Genomic DNA, 20,791 nt, shown 5'->3' with positions numbered 1-20,791 from the left:
GGCTGGATTCAGTAGAGGGCAAGGGGCACTCACATCCCCGGCGCGCCACTCGCGGGGCTCCTTTCTGCACGTGCCCCGGGCCTCTCCCGCTCGCTCAACCTGTCTGCGGAGGGCGCGCTCTCGCGCACCCTGCTCCCGCGTTCGCTTCTTTGTTCCCGCCCACGCGAGGCCCATTTTGACGGATCCAGTTCGAGGCCTGACGGCGGCCAATCGGCGCTGGCGCCTTCACCCTCCCCGCCCCGCCGAACCCGGCAAGGGCCGCCCCTTTTCCTGCCCACGTGGTCTCGGGCTCCTGCCCCGTCCTGCTCACGAGTTCAGGGCTCCTGGGCGGCCGCCTTTTCCAGTTCCAGGTGTGCAGAGGTGTCCTCTCCCCACGCGCGGCGGGCTGCACTTGGTCGCTGGCTCCGAGATCGCGCGGGGCCGCCGGAAGCCCAAGACGGTACCGGGGGCCGCAGCCGGCGCCGCCCTCCGCCCTCCCCAACAGCAGGCCGAGTCCCGTAGCATCCGGTAGGGAAATGGTCGTGCTTTCGGTCCCCGCCGAAGTCACCGTGATCCTGTTAGATATCGAAGGTACCACAACCCCGATTGCTTTCGTGAAGGTGAGGGGCGGAAGGGAGCGGGGATGTTACTTTTCCTTAAAAACAGTTATTATTTTTTCTAAGTATTTCAGGCCTTGCATTGGAGACGAGGGTTAGGAGAGGCGGTGTGGCTTTGCCTCTTCTGTGGAATGGGGAGGAAGGAGAGAAAGCCTGCGGTGGGTTGCGGGGATGCTTTTCCTCGCGACACTAGCTTCTCCCTCCCCCGCCCTTGCGCTTGGTTGGATCCAAATGGGTGGGAAGGGATGGAAGTTGACGCTAAAAATCACCGAAGGGCAGGTAAGCCGGGGCGGGGTGTGACGGTGCGGGCCTCGCCACCCGGCAGGTGTGCACCCGGTCGCTTCCGCAGGTGAGCGCAGCCTTTCTGCTCCGTCGGGCCTGGTGTGGCAGCGGCAGCGATTTAATGGTCCTTAAAGCTTCCGATCTCAAAATGGAAAGACTGAAGTGTCAAGATGACTTTTCAGGTGGCCCTGGTGTCGGGCAATCAAGGTTCCTCTTCGCCCCTTCCCACTCTTGCTGTTAGTGGCCAAACTGCACACTGTATTATTTTACTCTGTTAGGCGCTGTGGTCCATAGCGCTGATTTTTTGAGCTATAGGACACGTCTAGATTCCGTTCACTTTCCTCAGAAAACCACAGAAGCTTGAAGCTCTTATCCAGAGCATTCCTTCTAGGATGTCACTGTGAACCAGCACTTGTCTGCACCTCAGCTTGCAACTTAGCGGATTCCTTCTTTATTCTTTGTCTGTTAGAATAAGCAAATATGAAATGTTACTTTAATTTTTGAAAGAATTCCTCGGGCCTTGTCTTTTTATTTGGCTCCCTGAGGTTTAAGAATTCATTGCAGATACAAGTACTTCTTAGAGGTGCTTGCATGCACAATAATAGTCGAGATATACAAAGTATATTCCCAAGTAGGAAAAATCCATCTTCCAAGAAACTGAGCAGCTTGGGTTTTAAATTCTATTTTAGTTTCCATTTTTTAAAAAAATTATCTGTGAATAAGGCTTTTTTTTTTTTTCTTTGAGAGTCTCACTTGTTGCCCAGGCTGGAGTGGAGTGGAGTGGTACAATCACAGCTCACTGCAGCCTCTACCTCCTTGGGCTTTAGGGCATCCTCCTGCCCCAGCCTCTCGAGTAGTTGGGACTGAAGGGAGAGCCACCATGCCTGGCTAATTTTTGTATTTTTTGTAGAGACGGGGTTTCGCCATGTTGCCCAGGCTAGTCTGGAATTCTTGGCCTCCCAAAGTGCTGAGATTACAGGCATGAGCCAAGGCGCCTGGCCTGAATGAGTTTCTTGGTGTAGGTTATAATATAAAATCCATGTACACTTTTAGGACACCAAACATAACAACCTTTAAAATTCTTTTAGAAGAATCACAGTACCTTGACATCTTAGCATAGGTTCAGAAGAAATCGAGTTTAGCATTTTCTCCACGGTTTTTGTTTTGGTTTTGAGGCGGAGTCTCGCTCTGTTGCCCAGGCTGGAGTGCAGTGGTGCGAGCTCAGCTCACTGCAACCTCTGCCTCCCAGCTTCAAGCAATTCTTCTGTCGCAGCCTCTCCAGTAGCTGGGATTACAGACATGTGCCACCACACCCAGCTAATTTTTGTATTTTTAGTAGAAGAGGGTTTCACCAGGCTGGTCTCAAACTCCTGACCTCAAGTGATTCACCCACCTCAGCCTCCCAAAGTGCTGGAATTACAGGCGTGAACCATGGCGCCCGGCCTCTTCCCCACGTTTTGTTTTGTTTTGTTTTGTTTGAGACAGAGTCTTGTTCTGTCTCCCAGGCTGGAATACAGTGGTGCAACCTCCGCTTCCGGGGTTCAAGCGATTCTGGTGCCTCAGCCTTCCGAGTAGCTGAGATTACAGACGCGCACCACCACGCCCGGCTAATTTTTGTATTTTTAGTTGACCAGGCTGGTCTGACCTCAGGTAATCCTCCCGTGTCGGCCTCCCAAAGTGCTGGGATTACAGGCGCGAGCCACCGCGCCTGACCTTCCCCCACGTTTTTAATCACACCAGAGACCTCTGCGGAAAATTTCAGGACAAATACTGATGATTGATTAATTTCCTTTTTTTTGGATTGTGACAGAGTAACCGCTTTCTTGGTTTTCAGAGAAAAAAGGAGTCCTCATTTTTGTAATTTATAGTTAACAGCTCACTCATTCCACTCTGGCTCTCTCTTGCTTTCTGCGGTCATCAGGAGACCAAGGATAAGGACAGGAGAGGTAGTGATGTGACATTAGATCATTAGATACTACCGTTTTCTGAAGGTAGATTTGGGGAGTAAGAAACCTCATACAAAATCAATTTTGCAACAAAACATAATACCCCTCCCCCACCTTTTTCCTCAAGTGTGTCTTCTGCTAGATGACATTATGAGCCACTTCTTGGAATCTTTGTGTCTGTGGCAGACTTATTCTGAAATCCAAAAATAAAAATGTCTTAGTTGCCTAAATAAATTTTTCTGAATTTGACGCTAGGCAATGTGCAATTTCAATGCAGGCTGCAAAAGAATGATTTAGGGATCTTGTTTAAAGGATAATTTCTTGTGCCCTGTCCTATAATAATATCTATTGTTATTAATATTGTTAATCTATTATAATCTAATCTATTATTATAATTTGTTAGACATGAATTTATCAAAACCATTGTTCCTAAAAGTATGTTTAAAAGAAAGTTAGGTCTGTGTGGATGTTTATGGTAATTATGTAAAAAAGGATTCCATTAAATGCACTTTTGGGAAATGCTAGTTAGAATGAGTTCAAATAGATTTCTTTATTGCATGACTTCTCAGAACCTTCGGTATCATACATATATACACACTTTGTGAGATTTCAAGAGAGTGACATTTCACAAATCTACTTGAACAAAAAACTTTTAGTAGAGTATCTCAGTGACTAATCTTTTAAACACCTTTTGAAGAGATGCTGAGTTACATTCTTGAATCTGAGCACGGAGAGGTTGAGCATGGGAGTTGAAAGATAATCTGCTTGGAGCTTTAAAGTCAGAGTAGGTGTGTGAACTTGTTAGCCCTTCCTTCTGTGGAATGATGGAAGGAAACATTGAGTACTGTATACATGCAGTACTCAATCCTTGACTCATTCTAAAAGACCGTGAGGTGTATGTACTGTCTACACTTTAGTTAGGATGAAACAAAGCCTCTGAAAAGTTGAACAAGATGCCTGGGATTTGAACTCAGATTGTCTTATTCATAAAAACTCTTATTTTTTCCATTACTGCACTCAGCCTTGGAAATGGGACGCTACTGTTTGTCCTGTCTCCTTTGCTTGGTGGTTGTTTATGTTAAATGACACAGTTAGTATGAGAGTTCTTTAATCAATGTGAAGTACTGTGCTATAAAAGTATATGGTAACAAGCCAGGTACGGTGGCTCAGGCATGTAATCCCAGCACTTTGGGACACCGAAGCAGGTGGATCTCTTGAGGTCAGGAGTTTGAGGCCAGCCTGGCCAACATGGTGAAAGCCAGTCTCTACTAAAAATACAAAAAGTAGGCCAGGCATGGTGGCTCATAATCCCAGCACTTTGGGAGGCCGAGACAGGTGGATCACCTGAGGTCAGGAGTTTGAGACCAGCCTGGTCAACATGGTGAAACCCCGTCTCTACTAAAAATACAAAAATTAGCCGGGCATGGTGGTGGGCACCTGTAATCCCAGCTACTCAGGAAGCTGAGGCAGAAGGATCACTTGAACCCGGGAGGTGGAGGTTGCAGTGAGCCGAGATTGTACCACTGCCTTCCAGCCTGGGCAACAGAGGAAGACGCTGTCTCAAAAAAAAAAAAAGAAAAGAAAAATAGGAATAAATAATTCAAAAATTAGCTGGGCATGGTGGCGCACACCTGTAATCCCAGCTACTGGGGAGGCTGAGGTGGGAGAATCGCTTGAACCTGGGAGGCGGAGGTTGCAGTGAGCCGAGATCATGCCAGTGCACTCCAACCTGAGTGACAGAGCGAGACTCTGTCTTTAAAAAAAAAAAAAAAAGTATATGGTAACAAATTTCAGTTTATAGCTTGTCTTTGTGTCTTGCCTGAGGATCATCAAAATTTGTTGGGAGTAGAGCTGCAGCAGAGCCCAGTTTTCCTTAGATGTTGCCACCGCATCTAAATCCACCGCCACCATCCTTGCACTTTACCGCAGGACACATACCTCTGGTGTTTGTTCTTTTTTGTTTTTGTTTTTCTGAAGCAGGGTCAGGCTGTGTCACCCAGGCTGGAGTACAGTGGCACGATCACAGCTCACCGCAACCTCGACCTCTCAGGCTTAAGCAATCCTCCTACCTCAGTCTCCTGAGTAGCTGGGACCACGAGTGTGCACCACCATGCCTAGCTAGCTTATTTTTATTTTTTATAAAGATGGGGTTTCACAGTGTTGCCCAGGCTGTTCTCAAACTCCTGGACTCAAACAGTCCTCCCATCACGGCTTCCCAGAGTGCTGGGATTATAGGCATGTGCCACCATGTCCAGCTAATTTTTAAAATTTTTTGCAGAGATGGGGTCTCACTGGGTTGTCCAGGCTGGTAAAGCATTTTTAGAAATAGTGAATTCATTCTTGATTATTTAACAGTCCTCTTTATGTCCTCTTATAATGTATTTTAGAAGATAATAATTGGGGAGTGTTGCAGTTAACATCTTTCTTATGAAAACTGCTATATTAAATTATGGTCTTTTTAGGAAGAGAGCTTTAAAGTCTGATAGTTATCTCCCAACTTTGGTTAAACATCCATTTGATAAGTAGTATTACTTCTATTATTGCCAGCATTGAGAAGTGTAGGATGCGCACTCTGCCTGCACAATGAAACAGCTAGAAGACAGCCTACAAGGAATGGCACACTGGAAGCATTCTTCTACCTGTGCTATTTATTATTGACACCAGTAACTGTAATAGGGTCTCTTTCCCTATCTTCATTCAGTCTACGGATTTAGGCTTTTTCATCCGCAAGGATGGGCTACTAGGATATGCTTTGTTTATAAAGGTGGTGATGAAGGTTAAATAAGGTGGAATGCAAAAGCCTTTGAAAATTACGAAGTCCTATAGAAACACTGATTATAATGCAGGAAGTGTCAGACTGGAGGAAATAGAAAGTGCTTATGAAGGAAGGATTGATAAGGAAAAGAGGGACCTTACATTTCCTGAAACCCACCATGCTCCCAGTTACGCCTACCATGGTTACTCCCAGTGACTTCTGCTCCTTATTGCCCTACCCAGAAATATGTTAAAAATAAGACGCAGGATATTGTTGATCTCTAAGAATTTGCGGAAGCACTGGAATGGCAGATAAGTAATTGTTGATGGGTTGATAAACAACTGCCCCCCCTCCCCAAACTTTTCTACTGCTTAGGGCAGTGTTTCCCAGCTACATTCATGGTAGTACGTGAGAGGATTTTTGTTGACTCAGCTTGAAACAAGGTGAGGAGTCTTTGGAGAATCACTGTCTTGCGTATATCAAGAGGTGGATGGAGGCTAGCCTTAGCCTTGGTGGCTCACACCTGTAATCCTAGCACTTTGGAAGGCCAAGGTGAGAGGATTGCTTGAACCTAGGAGTTCAAGACCAGCCTGCGCAATGTAGCATGACGTCGTCTCTACTAAAAATAAAAAAAGTTAGCCAGGTGTAGTGGCATGTGCCTGTGATCCCAGCTACTCAGGAGGCTGAGGTAGAAGGATCATTTGAGCCCAGGAGGTCAAGGCTGCAGTAAGCCATGATCGTGCCACTGCAGTCCAGCCGGGATGACAAAGCAAGACCCTGTCTCAAAAAAAAAAAAAAAAAAAATGGTGGATAGAAAGCACCTCTGGCCTCTGGGAGGAAGCTGTCCCACCTAGCTGGGAGGGACCTCACCTAGGATTCAGGAGACCTGGGCTGCCTACCACATGAGCCTTAGACAATCTGCTCACCCAGCCACCTGTTAGTTCCCTAAAGCTGGGACTGTCATGTTCATCCTGCTCTCACACAGAATATGTCATCGTCGTCATCATCATCATCATCCTATCGTTGTTGGAACCCAAAGAATCTGCATTAAGTAAATAATTCAGTATGGGCATGGTGGCTCACCCCTGTAATCCGAACACTTTGGGAGGCAAAGGTTGGAGGATCACTTGAGGCTAGGAGTTTGAGACCAGCCTGGGCAACATAGCAAGACACTGTCTTAAAAAAAATTATAAAAACAGAAAGCACCTCTCACTTTGATTTCTGGTTCCTTATTTTTCTAGAACCTTCAGTATTGTGGCATTAGCATAATCTTTCCAGCCTAATCAATCCTTCTTTCCTTTTCCTCACATTTAATTGAATACCTGTCATGTTCCAGGATATGGTAGGGATCCAGAGTCCTTAAGACCCAGCTGTCACCCTCAGGTTCCTCAGGGAACCTAGAAAGGAAGACAGTTACATAAATAGGTTGCCTTTGCATAATGAAAGTCCTCTGTAGTCTCTCACTGGCTGTGAGATGAGAGTTCAACAAATTGGGTTTTCCAACTTTCTATCCCTCTCTTCCTTTACACTTTACATAGCTGAACATGCACATTCCAATCATGCTCTTTCTTGCTGCCACCATTCTTCCAGCTTGGAATGTCATACCTTTTCCTCTCCAAGTGTGGGTCCCATGCACTCATTAACTTAAAAAAAAAATTACTTATTGTGCTAAGCTGTGGGAATATGGAAGTAAGAGCTACCTCTTCTTGTAAAGGACCTATTTAAGCAGGAATTTCAAAGTCCTTTCTCTTCGTCCTCTGCACTCATTGTCAGTACCATGTGTAGTATTTGCTACTGGAGCCAATAGCTGACTTGTGATGTTGGATGTGTGTCCTCTTTTTCAAGCTGTGTGGAAGGCTCCTCAAGGGCAGGGACCAGAGCCTCACACAGTGCTTACACATCAGGCATGCTGTACATGCTGGGTGATGGTGATATGCATTCCGGAATGGGTGTGGGAGGGACTGGGATTCAGTTTTTTCCATACTCTGCAATCCTTGCTATTTCAGATTTCCTCAAGGTGGTACTGTGTTTGAACAATTTAACTGAAAGTGTTTCTAGAGTGGCATTAGAATTCATTGACTCAACATTTCCAAAACCTACAAGTTATAGAGAATGAAACCAGCTGATAATGGAAATTAAATGTCATAAAAGAGAAAATTTTATTAACAAAATTAAGATAAAAGTGAAATATGTTATTTATAGAAACTTGCATCTGTTAATGTAAGACTAGAGGAAAGGTTTTTCTACCCCCCAAATATTCTTCCTAGAAAATTAGTTCACCCTGATTATAAAATTGCAGACAAAGAAGAGTATGATATAGAGAGTGAAAGCCCTGATACGCTCCTACCATCCAGAGGTGACCATTAAGAGTTTGGTGAATATTCCTTCTGTTTTTTTCCCTAGGTACACAGTAAAGTCATACAGATCTTTGAAAGATATGTAGTCAGACTGATTGAGTAAAAGGGGTTGGGCATGGTGGCTCACACCTGTAATCCCAGCACTTTGGAAGGCCATGGCAAGGAGATTACTTGAGTCCAGGAGTTCAAGACCAGCCTGGGCAACATAGGGAGACCCCATCTCTACAAAAAATAAAAAATTGGCTGGACATGGTGATGTGCACCTGTAATCCCAGCTACTCAGGAGGCTGAGGTGGGAGGATCACTTGAGCCCAGGAGGTAGAGACTGTGGTGAGGTGTGATTGTGCCACTGCACTGCATGCAGCCTGGGTGACAGAGCTGGAATGCAGTGGCGTGATCGAAAAAATAACAATTTTTAAAAGGGGCCCCGATTTTAAGCTATAACCCCTATATTTTAAATACATAGGCTGGATTTTATCTTGCTCATACAGACTTTTAAAATGATACCCTGTGTTTAGCCCTGAAAAGTGCTTACTTCTTCTTTGTCTGATGGGTCTTAAAATTTTCTATCCTTGCAGCTTACCCTGTGTTACCACTCCACTAAAGAAAACAAAGTATTCTTTTTTACAATAAAAGGTTATTTTTATATGAAACTTTGAATTTCACATTTATCAACTCATTTGATTTTCAAAACTGGTTTTGTTGGAGGTGCAGGTCAGAAGAGGAGTGGAAACCAACCTGCCCTAATCCTATTGCACCCATTTTCCCATCAGCTCACTAAAGAGTCGCGTGGAAAGTTGGTAGCTTTATCCTCAGAGGCCCTCCTGGATCCTCTCTGGACCTTTCCCAGGTGACACCATTTCAGGAAAATGGGTTTCTTGTCAAAGACAGAACGTCTTTAGGACAGAAAGGGGTTGTTTGCCTTCTAGGTATGTGCATGAGGGGTTCATTTCTTAGCTTGATTTTCTTTCCAGTGATTCATGATGTGACCTTCTAACAAGTTCCTTTTCTTAAGTCTAAAAAGTGTGGACCTGATACCCCTTTACTGAGTAAAGAGAAACTAAGGCATGCGGTTTGGAAACTAATGGTAATTTCAGCATTGAGACCTTGGTGGGACTTTGGAGCTCACAGTCAGACCAGTGTTTGACAGTTAAGCTTGTGTATACTTACTTACTCCAGCTCTCTCTGGACTGGTCTCGTATGGGTCCAAGTCGTTGTAAGTTCAGGAAGGTAATTAGATCCCCTTGACGGGGGTAAAGAGTGGGATCTTCACCCCCGATCTGATACTGGGGAGATTCCAGGCATCTGACTCTATAAACTCAAAAAGAAAGACCTGATTGGTAAACTATAATCTCAGTTTGTTAATTTGTACTTAACCTTTATGTGCCTCTGAAAAATGGAGGAAGTAGTAGCACCAATTTCACAGGGTTATTATGAAGATTAAAATGACATTATCAGTAAGTTGAGTAAATTTTGAGTGCTCGGTGGTGGCAGTGGTGAGAAGTGATTGGATCTGAATATATTTTGAAGGTAGAGCTGATGGGATTTGCTGATGGATTGGTTGGATGTGGAGTTTGAGAGAAAGAGGAGTCAAAGATGACTCTAAGGTTTTTGGCCTGAGCATCTGGAAGGATGGTTCTGTCATTTACTGTGATGTGGAGATGTAGGGGGAGGAGGAGGATTAAGGGATGGAATCAAGAGTTTGGTTTCAGATGTGTTTAGTTTGAGATACTGAATAGACATGCAAGTGGGGATATTGGGTAGGCATTTGGAAAAGGTCCAAGCTAAAGGTAAGAATTTGGGGATCATTAGTATAAACGGTATTTAAAGTCATGGAATTAGATAAGATCACAAAGGAATGATTATAGATAGAAAAGAGAAGTGTTTGTCATAGTAAGTGCTCAGTAAATGTTCGCAGTTACTCCCATTACTATAACTACTTGAATTATTGTTGCTGATACTTTATAGGAAATGTTACAGAACTACTGGGTGAACCATAATCTCTCATTTTCTTTGTATGAAACCTCTTTGGGGAATCAAAGCTATATTAGAAATTTCCATAGAGAATATGCTGTCAAGATCCAGGGAGTTAGATGATCCTGGTGAGTAGTGCTCCTTGAAGTCATTCACCCGTGAGAGCTCGATGGCTTCAGGTGTTGGGATTTGATAGGCCTGGGTTTGAGTCCTGGCTTTACTCTGCACCAGCAGCGAAACCTCTTTGAACCTCAGTGTCTTCATCTGTGAAAAAGGGCTTACTTTGCAGGGATGTTAGGCAGATTCAAGGAGATGAATGTGAATGCCTTCCTTTCCCCTCCACTGTTAAGGACTAGGACTCTGGGCCAGTCAAGTTCCCTTTCTGGAACTCATTGGAGATATTCTGTTTCTTTTGTGCTGCTTCTTAAAACCTTACTCCAATTACTAGCCCTCTTGTACTGATAACAATCCCTTGTTCAGTGTGATTCATTGCACTTAATTAGATAACAGTGTATCTTTTGTTAATTATAATTTAATCTCCTTAATGGGGCTATCTTTTGTCTTATCAGCACCACATTGATTAATTCATTTTGAATGCACATGTGAAATCTGATGTTCATTCCTAAGCTTTCAGTTTTCAACCTACACCCCTTGTATGGGTCCAGCCCTGTTTACTCCCATGAAGACGAGGACAGTAGGATTTTAATTCCTGAGACCATGTGGCCCCATGTGGCAGCCAGAACACAGAAACTTCTTGATAGCTCCTACTGTGGTCTTCAGGAAGCCTATTTGAGGAGCAATTCTAATACCACAACTGCTGAAACTATCTGGCAGATGGCATGGACCACTCCAAAAAGTAGCAATTCTCATTGTTAGAAGTATTTAAACAAAGCTTGGTGTATTAGTCTGTTCTCATGCTGCTAATAAAGACATACCTGAGACTGGGTAGTTGATAAAGGAAAGAGGTATAATGGACTTACAGTTCCACATGGCTGGGGAGGCCTCACAATCATGGTAGAAGAAGAAGGAAGAGCAAAGGGATATTGTATATGGTGGCAGGCAAGAGGGCATGTTCAAGGGAGCTTCCCTTTATAAAACCATCAGGTTGTCAGGTGTGGTGGCTCATGCCTGTAATCCCAGCTCTTTGGGAGGCCAAGGTGGGCAGATCACGAGGTCAGGAGATCGAGACCATCCTGTTTAACACGGTGAAACCCCGTCTCTGCTAAAAATACAAAAAATTGGCCGGGTGTGGTGGCAGGCGTGGTGGCGGGTGCCTGTAGTCCCAGCTACTCTGGAGGCTGAGGCAGGAGAATGACGTGAACCCGGGAGGCGGAGCTTGCAGTGAGCTGAGATGGCGCCACTGCACTCCAGCCTGGGCGACAGAGCGAGACTCCATCTCAAAATAAAATAAAATAAAGAAAAATAAAACCATCAGATCTTGTGACAGTTATTTACTCCCAGCACTTTGAGAGGTTGAGATGGGAGGATCACTTAAGCCCAGGAGTTCACGACCTGCCTGGGCAACATAGTGAGACTCTGTCTCTACAAAAACAACAACAACAACAACAAAAATAAATTTAAAAAACCAAAAAAGCCTAATGTATTACATTTTCCTAATACTATTGTCACAGACATCTGGCAGTAAACATCTGTGGGAAAACTACATGGGAAGGCTAACTTTAACAGAGAAAGATGCTAGGTGACAAGATCATCAAAGTAAGTGACTTTGAGCCAGGGAAGAAAAGTGGCTCAGCACAAATGTGGTCTTTCTTCAGATTGATCATAGTATAGCTGATTCACTACCTGTGCCGATAAAGCTCTATTCTCTTGAAGTCACAGTGTAGTCATTCTGATTGGAATTTGGATTTTGCTAAATTCTTCAGTCATTCTGCCTCAGATAACTAGCTCTTCTTGTCCATTGCATGTAATTTCCCCTAAGTTTATTCACTGGATACAGCCTTTAATTATTTGTCTTTGTAGGGGGTGATTTTATTTAAAACACTGTCAGCAGGCCAGCTTGGTGGTGGCTCCTGTAATCCTAGCACTTTGGGAGGCCAAGATGCGGGGGATCATCAGAGGTCAGGAGTTCGAGACCAGCCTGGCCAACATGGTGAAACCCCATCTCTACTAAAAATACAAAAATCAGTTGGGCGTGGTGGCACACACCTGTAATCCCAGCTACTCAGGAGGCCGAGGCAGGAGAATTGCTTGAACTCAGGAGGTGGAGGTTGCAGTGAGCTGAGATCGCACCATTGTATTCCACCCTGGGTGACAGAGCGAGACTCTGTCTCAAAAAAACAAACAAAAAAAACACTGTCGGCAATCTATGATTTTTTTTTTAACACTTAGTTTTGCTAACTTTTAGCACTATTAAGGTTATACATTTTTATTGCAGAAAAGAGATATGCAAAAAAGTTTCTTTTAATGTCATAACCCAGAGAGAACCTTTGTAAACATTTAAGTTCATGTTCTCTCATATTTTGTTCAGTGTGTTAAATATCCCCCCGATAGGATTATGCTGTACATACTGTTTGTAACCTGTTCTATTAATTATTTGTATGATGTGATTTATATTTAGGAACCATCAAGCCAGTTAATTTTGTTTGTTGTTGTTGAGACAGAGTCCTGCTCTATCGCCCAGGCTGGCGTGCAGTGGCGTGATCTTGGCTTACCGTGACCTTTTCCTCCTGGGTTCAAGCAATTCTCATGTCTGGGATTACAGGCGCGAGCCACCACACCTGGCTAAGTTTTTGTTTTTAGTAGAGAGGGGGTTTCACCATGTTGGCCAGGCTGATCTCAAACTCGTGACCTCAAGTGATCACTGGCCTTGGCCTCCCACAGTGCTGGGACTGCAGGCGGAGCCACCGCGCCCGGGCGTATGTCTCTATTAATGTTAGAGAATAAAAAGCAACATAAATTTATGTGGGGCCGGTCATGGTGGCTCATGCCTGTAATGCCAGCACTTTGGGAGGCCGCGATGGGATGATTGCCTGAGTCCACGAGCTTGAGACCAGCCTGGCTAACATGGCGAAACCCCATCTCTACTAAAAATTCAAAAAATTAGCTGGGTATGGTGGCTCACGCCTGTAGTCCCAGCTACTCAGGAGGCTGAGGTGGGAGGATCACCTGAGCCCAGGAGACGAAGTTGCAGTGAGCCAAGATCATGCCACTGCACTCCCTCCAAAAAAAAAGAAAGATAATAGCCCACCAATAGGGGCTGGGCGCGGTGGCTCACGCTTGTAATCCCAGCACTTTGGGAGGCCGAGGTTGGCAGATCACGAGATCAGGAGATCGAGGCCATCCTGGTTAACATGGTGAAACCCCGTCTCTACTAAAAACACAAAAAATTGGCCGGGCGTGGTGGCGGGCGCCTGAAGTCCCAGCTACTCGGGAGGCTGAGGCAGGAAAATGGCGTGAACCCAGCAGGTGGAGCTTGCAGTGAGCTGAGATTGTGCCACTGCCCTCCAGCCTGGGACAGAGTGAGACTCCAGTCTCAAAAAAAAAAAACAAAAACAAAAACAAAAAGGAAATAATAGCCCACAATATTGCTTTTGTGTTGTTTAATTTGTTTTCTAAAAAATACTAAGTTCTCAAGTATTATAAATCATTTGCATTGTATAGTTCCCTTGGAGGGCTTTTGTTTTATTTATTATTTTTATTTTTTTTTGAGACAGAGTCTCCCTGTGTCACAGGCTGGAGTACAGTGGTGTGATCTCAGCTCACTGCAACTTCTACTTCCGGGTTCAAGCGATTCTCCTGCCTCAGTCTCCCAAGTAGCAGGGATTACAGGCTCGCGCCACCACATCCAGATAATTTTTGTATTTTTAGTAGAAACAGGGTTTCGCCATGTTGGCCAGGCTGGTCTCGAACTCCTGACTTCAAGTGATCCACCTGCCTCGGCCTCCCAAAGTGCTGGGATTACAGGCGTGGGCCACGGCGCCCGGCCAGAAAGCTTTTAAAGTAGTTTCTTTATGTAGCTGTACTCTCAGCACTATTCTTTTTTTTTTTTTTTTTGAGACGGAGTCTCACTCTCTCACCTAGGCTGCAGTGCAGTGGCACAATCTCGGCTCACTACAACCTCCGCCTCCCGGGTTCAAGCATTTCTCTTGCCTCAGCCTCCGGAGTAGCTGGGACTATAGGCATGTACCACCACGCCCCGACTAATTTTTGTTTTTTTAGTAGAGACGGGGTTTCACTGTGTTGGCCTGGCCTCTCAGCACTATTTTTAGGAGGTACCTTTTATTACCCGTTTTCTTCAAAGGAGATGAATAAATATGGTAACAACAGTTTGATTTTTATTAATTCTATGACCTTTTCATTAAAACAACCACGTGACCATAAAGCATATCCATATTTGAACTTCTAAACATTTACAAGGCAACTTTTTAAATTAGGTCTTCGAAATTTCATGGCTCTTTCAGTAAGCGATCACTGAGCTTTGCAGAGTAATATAAATTGCTGCTTGCACAGTATCCTCTGTAACATCTAGTGGAATTTAATCATATTCCCCTACAAGGCAAATAACTCTAGTTCTATAGCCTTTTGTTGTATGTACTGCTAAATCATAACAACTCCCTAAGTGCCTGGTGGACTGAAAATATTCGCACATTTATTTGTAGAATCCTGAGTTTATTGTAGCATGTTTGTCATACTATAGTATTCTGAAATTATCTGTAAGTGGATTATAACTGAAGTTAAAACATTTATTGTCAATGGGTACTGTGGTTTATGCCTGTAATCCCAGCACTTTAGGAGGCTGAGGTGGGATGATTGCTTAAGCTCAGGAGTTCAAGACCAGCCTGAGCAACATAGCGAGATCTTGTCTTTACAAAACATTTTTTTAAAAATTAGCAAGGTTAATTACAGGTGGTGCACACCTGTAATCCCATCTACTCAGGAGGATGAGGTGGGACGATCTCTTGAGTCCAGGAGTTCAAGACAGGAGTGAGCTGTAATTGTCACCACTGCATTCCAGCCTGAGTGACAGATCAAGACTCTGTCTCAAAAAATAAAAAAAAAATTCTTATAATGTATGATAGTACATGCCAGGCCATTTAATAAGCAACTTGAAGGCATTGTATTTGTCTTACAGATATTCTCAATAAGTATGTTGAAAGATTGGATAAAATTTTCACAATTTAGTTGATTATTCCATGTACATACTTTTATGCAGTAACACTTTTGCACTAAAATAGTACCGTCTGCTAACATGTTGACTGTAAATCATTTGTTTTTTTGTTTGTTTTTTGAGTAGGAGTCTCGCTTTGTTACCCAGGCTGGAGTGCAGTGGTGCAATCACAGCTCACTGCAGCCTCAGCCTCCTGGGGTCAAGTAATTCTCCTATCTCAGCCCCTCCAAGTAGCTGGGACCACAGATGTGCATCACCATGCCAAGCTAGCTTTTTAATTTTTTGTGGAGACAGGGTCAGGCTGGTCTTGAACTCCTGGGTTCAAGTGATCTTACTGCCTTGGCCTCCCAAAATGCTGGGATTACAGGCATGAGCCACCATGCCCAGCAGCAAATAATATTTATAGTCCAGATGTTATACTAAATTCTAGCCTCATTGTCTAGCTTTTGTGATGACTTAGTACAGTGGCGCATTTTATAGATGAGGAGAGGGGCATATTGGATGATCAGGAACTCTAAAGTAATCTCCAACTTCTAAAGCTGTTCTCGAACATTCAATATTGTTTGAAACCTTGCACCTTTTATTTCCTTGAGTTCTCTGAGAAGAATGGCTTCATAACTCCAGTGTCCTGCTCTCTGTAGGCCCTCAGGAAAATTGAATGAATAAGTTGGTTGTGCTTGTGATTTATCCTCTGGGAACTTCTCTGCTATTATTTATCATGAAATTTGGGTAATCCTTGCTCAGTTTAACTGCGTGTGCTGGAGAATATGTTAAGAATATATTGCCAGGCACAGTGACTCACGCCTGTAATCCCAGCACTTTGGGAGGCTGAGGCCGGTGGATCATTTGAAGTCAGGAGTTCAAGACCAGCCTGGCCAACATGGTGAAACCCTGTGTCTACTAAAAATACAAAAATTAGCCGGGTGTGGTGGCAGGTGCCTGTAATCCCAGCTACTTGGGAGGCTGAGGCAGGACAATCTCTTGAACCCGGGAGGCGGAGGGAGGTTGCAGTGAGCCAAGATCTGCAGTGAGCCGAGATCTCACCACTGCACTCCAGCCTGGGCAATAAAGCAAGACTCCATCTCAAAAAAAAAAAAAAAGAACATATTAAGTGGTAAGATGCCAGGTGCTTTCCATTAGACTGCAATCCTCCAATGACTTTGCCTTGTGTTAGTCCTATGTAGCAAATGAGAAAACTGTGGCTCAGGAGCATAAGTTATTTGAACACAGCTAGTAAAAAGCGGAGGTAGAAGCCTGACTGGGAAAGAAATTCCTAATGCATGGATTACTGACAGGTTATTTATTACTGAATTGTTTTGCATATCACTTTTTTTTTTTTTTGAGACGGAATCTTATTCTGTCCCCCAGGCTGGAATACAATGGTGGGATCTCAGCTCACTGCAACCTCTGCCTCCCAGGTTCAAGCTATTCTCCTGCCTCAGCCTCCCGAGTACCTGAGATTACAGGTGCCCGCCACCACACCTGGCTAATTTTTGTATTTTTAGTAGAGACAGGGTTTCACCATGTTGGCCAGGCTGGTCTCAAACTCCTGACCTCAGGTGATCTGCCTGCCTCGGCCTCCCAAAGTGCTAGGATTACAAGTGTGAGCCACCATGCCCAGCCGCATATCACTTTCTTATAGGATGCTCCAAAGGTAGTCTAGTTACCAAGAAAGAGTCATGGTGATCAAGTTTGTTTGTTTTTTTTTAAATACTTGTCATGTATGGACACCATTCTTTTCAGCAGATTATTTGAGTGATATGTACAATAATGTGGTATGCATGGGGGATAAAGCTGTGAGCAAGACACATTTAATCCATATCCTCAAGGACCTTTGGTCTGGCCATCTAGTTCTGTAGTTGGGAGACTTTTTCTGTAAAGGACCAGACAGTGAATATTTTAGGCTTTGCAGGGCCCTGTGGTCTTGGTTGCAAATACTGAATTCTGCCATTGTGATGCAAAAGTAGCCACAGACATTATTTAAATAAATGAGTGTGGCTATGTTCCAATAAAACTTCATTTACAAAAATAGGCAGTGGACTTGATTTGGCCTGCAGGTTGTAGTTTGCTGACTCTTGGTCTAGTTTATTTGTTTCTTGGCCTCTGTCTCTCTTTCTTGCTCATATTCACAGCAGCAATTTTCATAAAGAGTTCCATTGATTTATTTGTTACAGTTATGTAGGTAAGATTGTGGAAGAACTGGATCTTGTACAACTGATAAAAGCTAACTCTTGTATTTTCTTTTACTCTTTTATCCAGGACATTTTATTTCCTTACATCGAAGAAAATGTTAAAGAATATCTGCAGACACATTGGGAAGAAGAGGAGTGCCAGCAGGATGTCAGTCTTTTGAGGAAACAGGTTGGGACATTTCTGTCTGAAATTCCCAAGTGTCTTAGAAATGAGGGTACCTGGAGATTTAGGACATGCTCTGAGCATTTTGTAAAATAAGTGCCCTGGTTTGATAGGGGATGGAAGTTGCAGTGACTTAGTGAGTTGCCTGCTTAGGAATTCACAGTACATAATTAAAGGCTGGATCATGTCAGTTTGTTGTTTCTGGAGTTGCTCTTTGGTTTTGTTTTTTTTTTGAGATGGAGTCTCGCTTGGTTGCCCAGGCTGGAGTGTGGTGGTGTGATCTTAGCTCACTGCAACCTCTGCTTACTGGGTTCAGGCGATTCTCCTGCCTCGGCCTCCCGAGTAGCTGGGACTACAGGCACCTGCCACCATGCCCAGCTAATTTTTTGTATTTTTAGTGGAGATTGGGTTTCACTGCATTGGACAGGCTGGTCTAGAACTCCTGATTTCAAGTGATCTACCCTCCTCGGCCTCCCAAAGTGCTGGGATTACAGGCATGAGCAGAAAGGGCTTAAGTTTGCAAACATATGATATTGTTAGGCAATTTAAATAGCTCTAGAAAAAGGCAACTGTAGGCTGGGCACAGTGGCTCACACCTGTAATCTCAGCACTTTGGGAGGCCGAGGTGGGTGGATCACTTGAGGTCAGGAGTTTGAGACCAGCCTGGCCAAAATGGTGAAATGCTGCCTCTACTAAAAATACAAAAAATTAGCCGGACATGGTGGCGGGCACCTGTAGTCACAACTCCTTGGGAGGCTGAGGCAGGAGAATTGCTTGAACGTGGGAGGTGAAGGTTGTAGTGAGCCGAGATGGCGCCACTGCACTCTAGCCTGGGCTACAGAGCAAGACTCCGTCTCAAAAAAAAAAAGTCCTTTCTGGGTAGAATGCAAAAGGTTTTGAGCAGTCTCTACATTTTTTATTAACGTCTCTATATTAGTCTGTTCTCACATTGCTGTAAAGAAATACCTGAGAGTGGGTAATTTTTAAGAAAAGAGGTTTAGTTGGCTCACAGGTCTACAGGCTATACAGGAAACATAGCGACATCTGCTTCTGGGGAGACCTCAGGAAGCTTCTAATCATGATGGAAGGCAAAGCGGGAGCAGGCGTCTCACATGGTGAAAGTCAGGAGCAAGAGAGTGGGGAGGGGAGGTGCTACACACTTTAAAACAACCAGAACTCATTATTGCGAGGACAGCATCAAGGGGGATGGTGCTAAATAAACCATTCACGAGAAGTCTATCCCCGCGATCCAGTCACCTCCCACTAGGCCTCACCTCCAGCATTGAGGATTACATTTCAATGTGCAATTTGGGTGGGGACACACATCCAAGCTATGTCATTCTCCATATGACAGTACTTCATCATTTTGCACTCCCTCCTTCCTTACTGCAAGCCCCTGCTGCCCCCTCTGCAGTGCTTCTGGGTCCTCACACTCACACTCCCCTTCCAGACTCCTCACCCCAGCTCACTCTGGCCCAGCCCTCATACCTCCTTTGGTCTCCTGTGCTTTGTTCTACCCTCTTCTCCCCACCAGTCATCAGTCTGTCTTTTCCTTCCACATTGTGTGCTATGGAACTCCTGCTCTGTTGTTTTTCTTGTTAAAATTGCTTCAGTGGCAAAGATCTTACATGGTCTGCAGAGCTAACTCACTGGCAGTTATTTTCTAGTTCTATATTGGATACTGTGGAATGCTCTCTGTAGATGTTTTACTGTTAGGAATTAGGATTCAAGATGTAGTTATGTCCTTTGGGCATGGAATATTTGGGATTTTAATTTTCTGGATAACTCAGGGTTAATCTGAAATACAGTGAGTCCTTAATGTTGTTTTTAGGTTCTTGGAAACTGACTAATTGAAATGACACTTAAATTTCAATTTTCAATTTTAAACCAACTATAACAAAACCAATTTTTTTCTCCACATAAATGTTATAACAAAATGATGTTGAAGGAAATGACATTATTTGAGAAGGTCATGTCACTTGAAGTCACAGTTTCCAAGAACCTTTCAATGATGTTAAATGAGGACTTACTTTACTTTCCTCCCTTACCTTTTTTTGTTGTCAAAACCTTGTTGAAACATACATACATAGTCCCCCATTATTGTATATAAATATGTACACATGTATCTTTATCTTTAGAAATTGGACTGCTTTGTCACAAGGTCATTGTTCTAAGTGGCTACTAGGATTTTTGCAAGATGTGAGAGATTATAGGAGACTGAATGTGAACCACCCTCATTACTTCACTAGCTTCTTTTTGCTGAATTCCAGGCGTAAACTAATTTATGAGATTTTCTTTGTTTCTTTCTCCATTAGTTATAGTGCAGAGAAAATGATCAGATTGAGTTAAAGTCCTGGTTTGTTGATCCCAGTAGTGAATCAACAAATCAAATCTTAATTCTATCATTATGTGCTCTCTCTTCTCATATACAACATGCGTCTCAGTTTAAATTTCAGCTTTTAGCAAAAGGAAAGGCAATGTAAATTTATTAATCCAGGTTCTTCTAGGAATCATTTGTATCAGCTCCAAAGTATATGATGTTTCAATTTGCAGCCATACTAGGGCTAATGATGGAGAAAGTTGTTCTGCTGGGTTTTTGGGTCTCGTTTTAAATGACTGTTTTTTGAATAAGCAAAAAACAAACATCATGTTGTTTCTGACTTAAAGGCTGAAGAGGACGCCCACCTGGATGGGGCTGTTCCTATCCCTGCAGCGTCTGGGAATGGAGTGGATGATCTGCAACAGATGATCCAGGCCGTGGTAGATAATGTGTGCTGGCAGATGTCCCTGGATCGAAAGACCACTGCACTCAAACAGCTGCAGGGCCACATGTGGAGGGCGGCATTCACAGCTGGGCGCATGAAAGCAGAGTATGTGCTTGAGTCAGCCTAAACATTTCACCAGTCCCAAATCCAAATATGTTTTTTCACCAGTCCTCTCTTTCCAGCGTAAGTCACAAGATTGGTAAAACAGATAAAAATCCACATTCTTTTTAGTCTAACAAGTGAGCTTTGTTTCATTTTTTCAAAACTTGGCTAAAATATTTCAGCTGACTAGATTACCCGGACCTGCCTGTCTGGTCTTGTGGGTTGATTGAAGGACGTGTCAAAGTCTCCATTTAAAATAGCTTCCTAGAAAATGGTGACTTCCTTGAACTAAGTCATATTTGATTCTTAGCACATGAGTGACAGCTCCGTTGGGCTGCTTCCCTGGACTGTTAATTACCTGCTTTTTGCTCTATGAGACATAGGAAATTTTGTGCCCCACCATGTTGAGGTTACTTAGAGGATGTCCGCACTACCACGTTCTTCTTTGCTGTTTTGAGCAACTTCCACAGATTCTTTGAGTCTTGGTTATGGAGTTCCTAATAGCTCTCCTGCCTGAGGAGACTTTTGAGT

At 43.8% G+C, this 20,791-nt stretch overlaps 1 protein-coding gene across 2 annotated transcripts in view; it reads left to right on the top strand.

Annotated features, from left to right (window-relative positions):
* The first annotated feature begins 172 nt into the window (after positions 1–172).
* The window catches only part of ENOPH1 (enolase-phosphatase 1), a 30,379-nt gene continuing 9,760 nt past the window's right edge, over positions 173–20,791 (top strand). The window contains exons 1-3 of one of the 2 annotated variants that reach the window (XM_009447654.4): positions 173–570; positions 17,298–17,399; positions 20,061–20,263. In XM_009447654.4, coding sequence (XP_009445929.1) covers positions 20,139–20,263 — 125 coding nt within the window. In that variant the 5' untranslated portion in view covers positions 173–570; positions 17,298–17,399; positions 20,061–20,138. Of the gene's footprint in view, positions 600–17,297; positions 17,400–20,060; positions 20,264–20,791 lie in introns of both variants that reach the window. The other variant, XM_517191.6, reaches the window with a different exon arrangement.

The sequence above is a fragment of the Pan troglodytes genome, chromosome 3 (assembly GCF_028858775.2).
Source record: "Pan troglodytes isolate AG18354 chromosome 3, NHGRI_mPanTro3-v2.0_pri, whole genome shotgun sequence".
NCBI classification, from domain to species: domain Eukaryota; kingdom Metazoa; phylum Chordata; class Mammalia; order Primates; family Hominidae; genus Pan; species Pan troglodytes.
The sequence above is the reverse complement of the archived record's forward strand: the minus strand, read 5'-3'. Positions and strand labels throughout refer to the sequence as shown.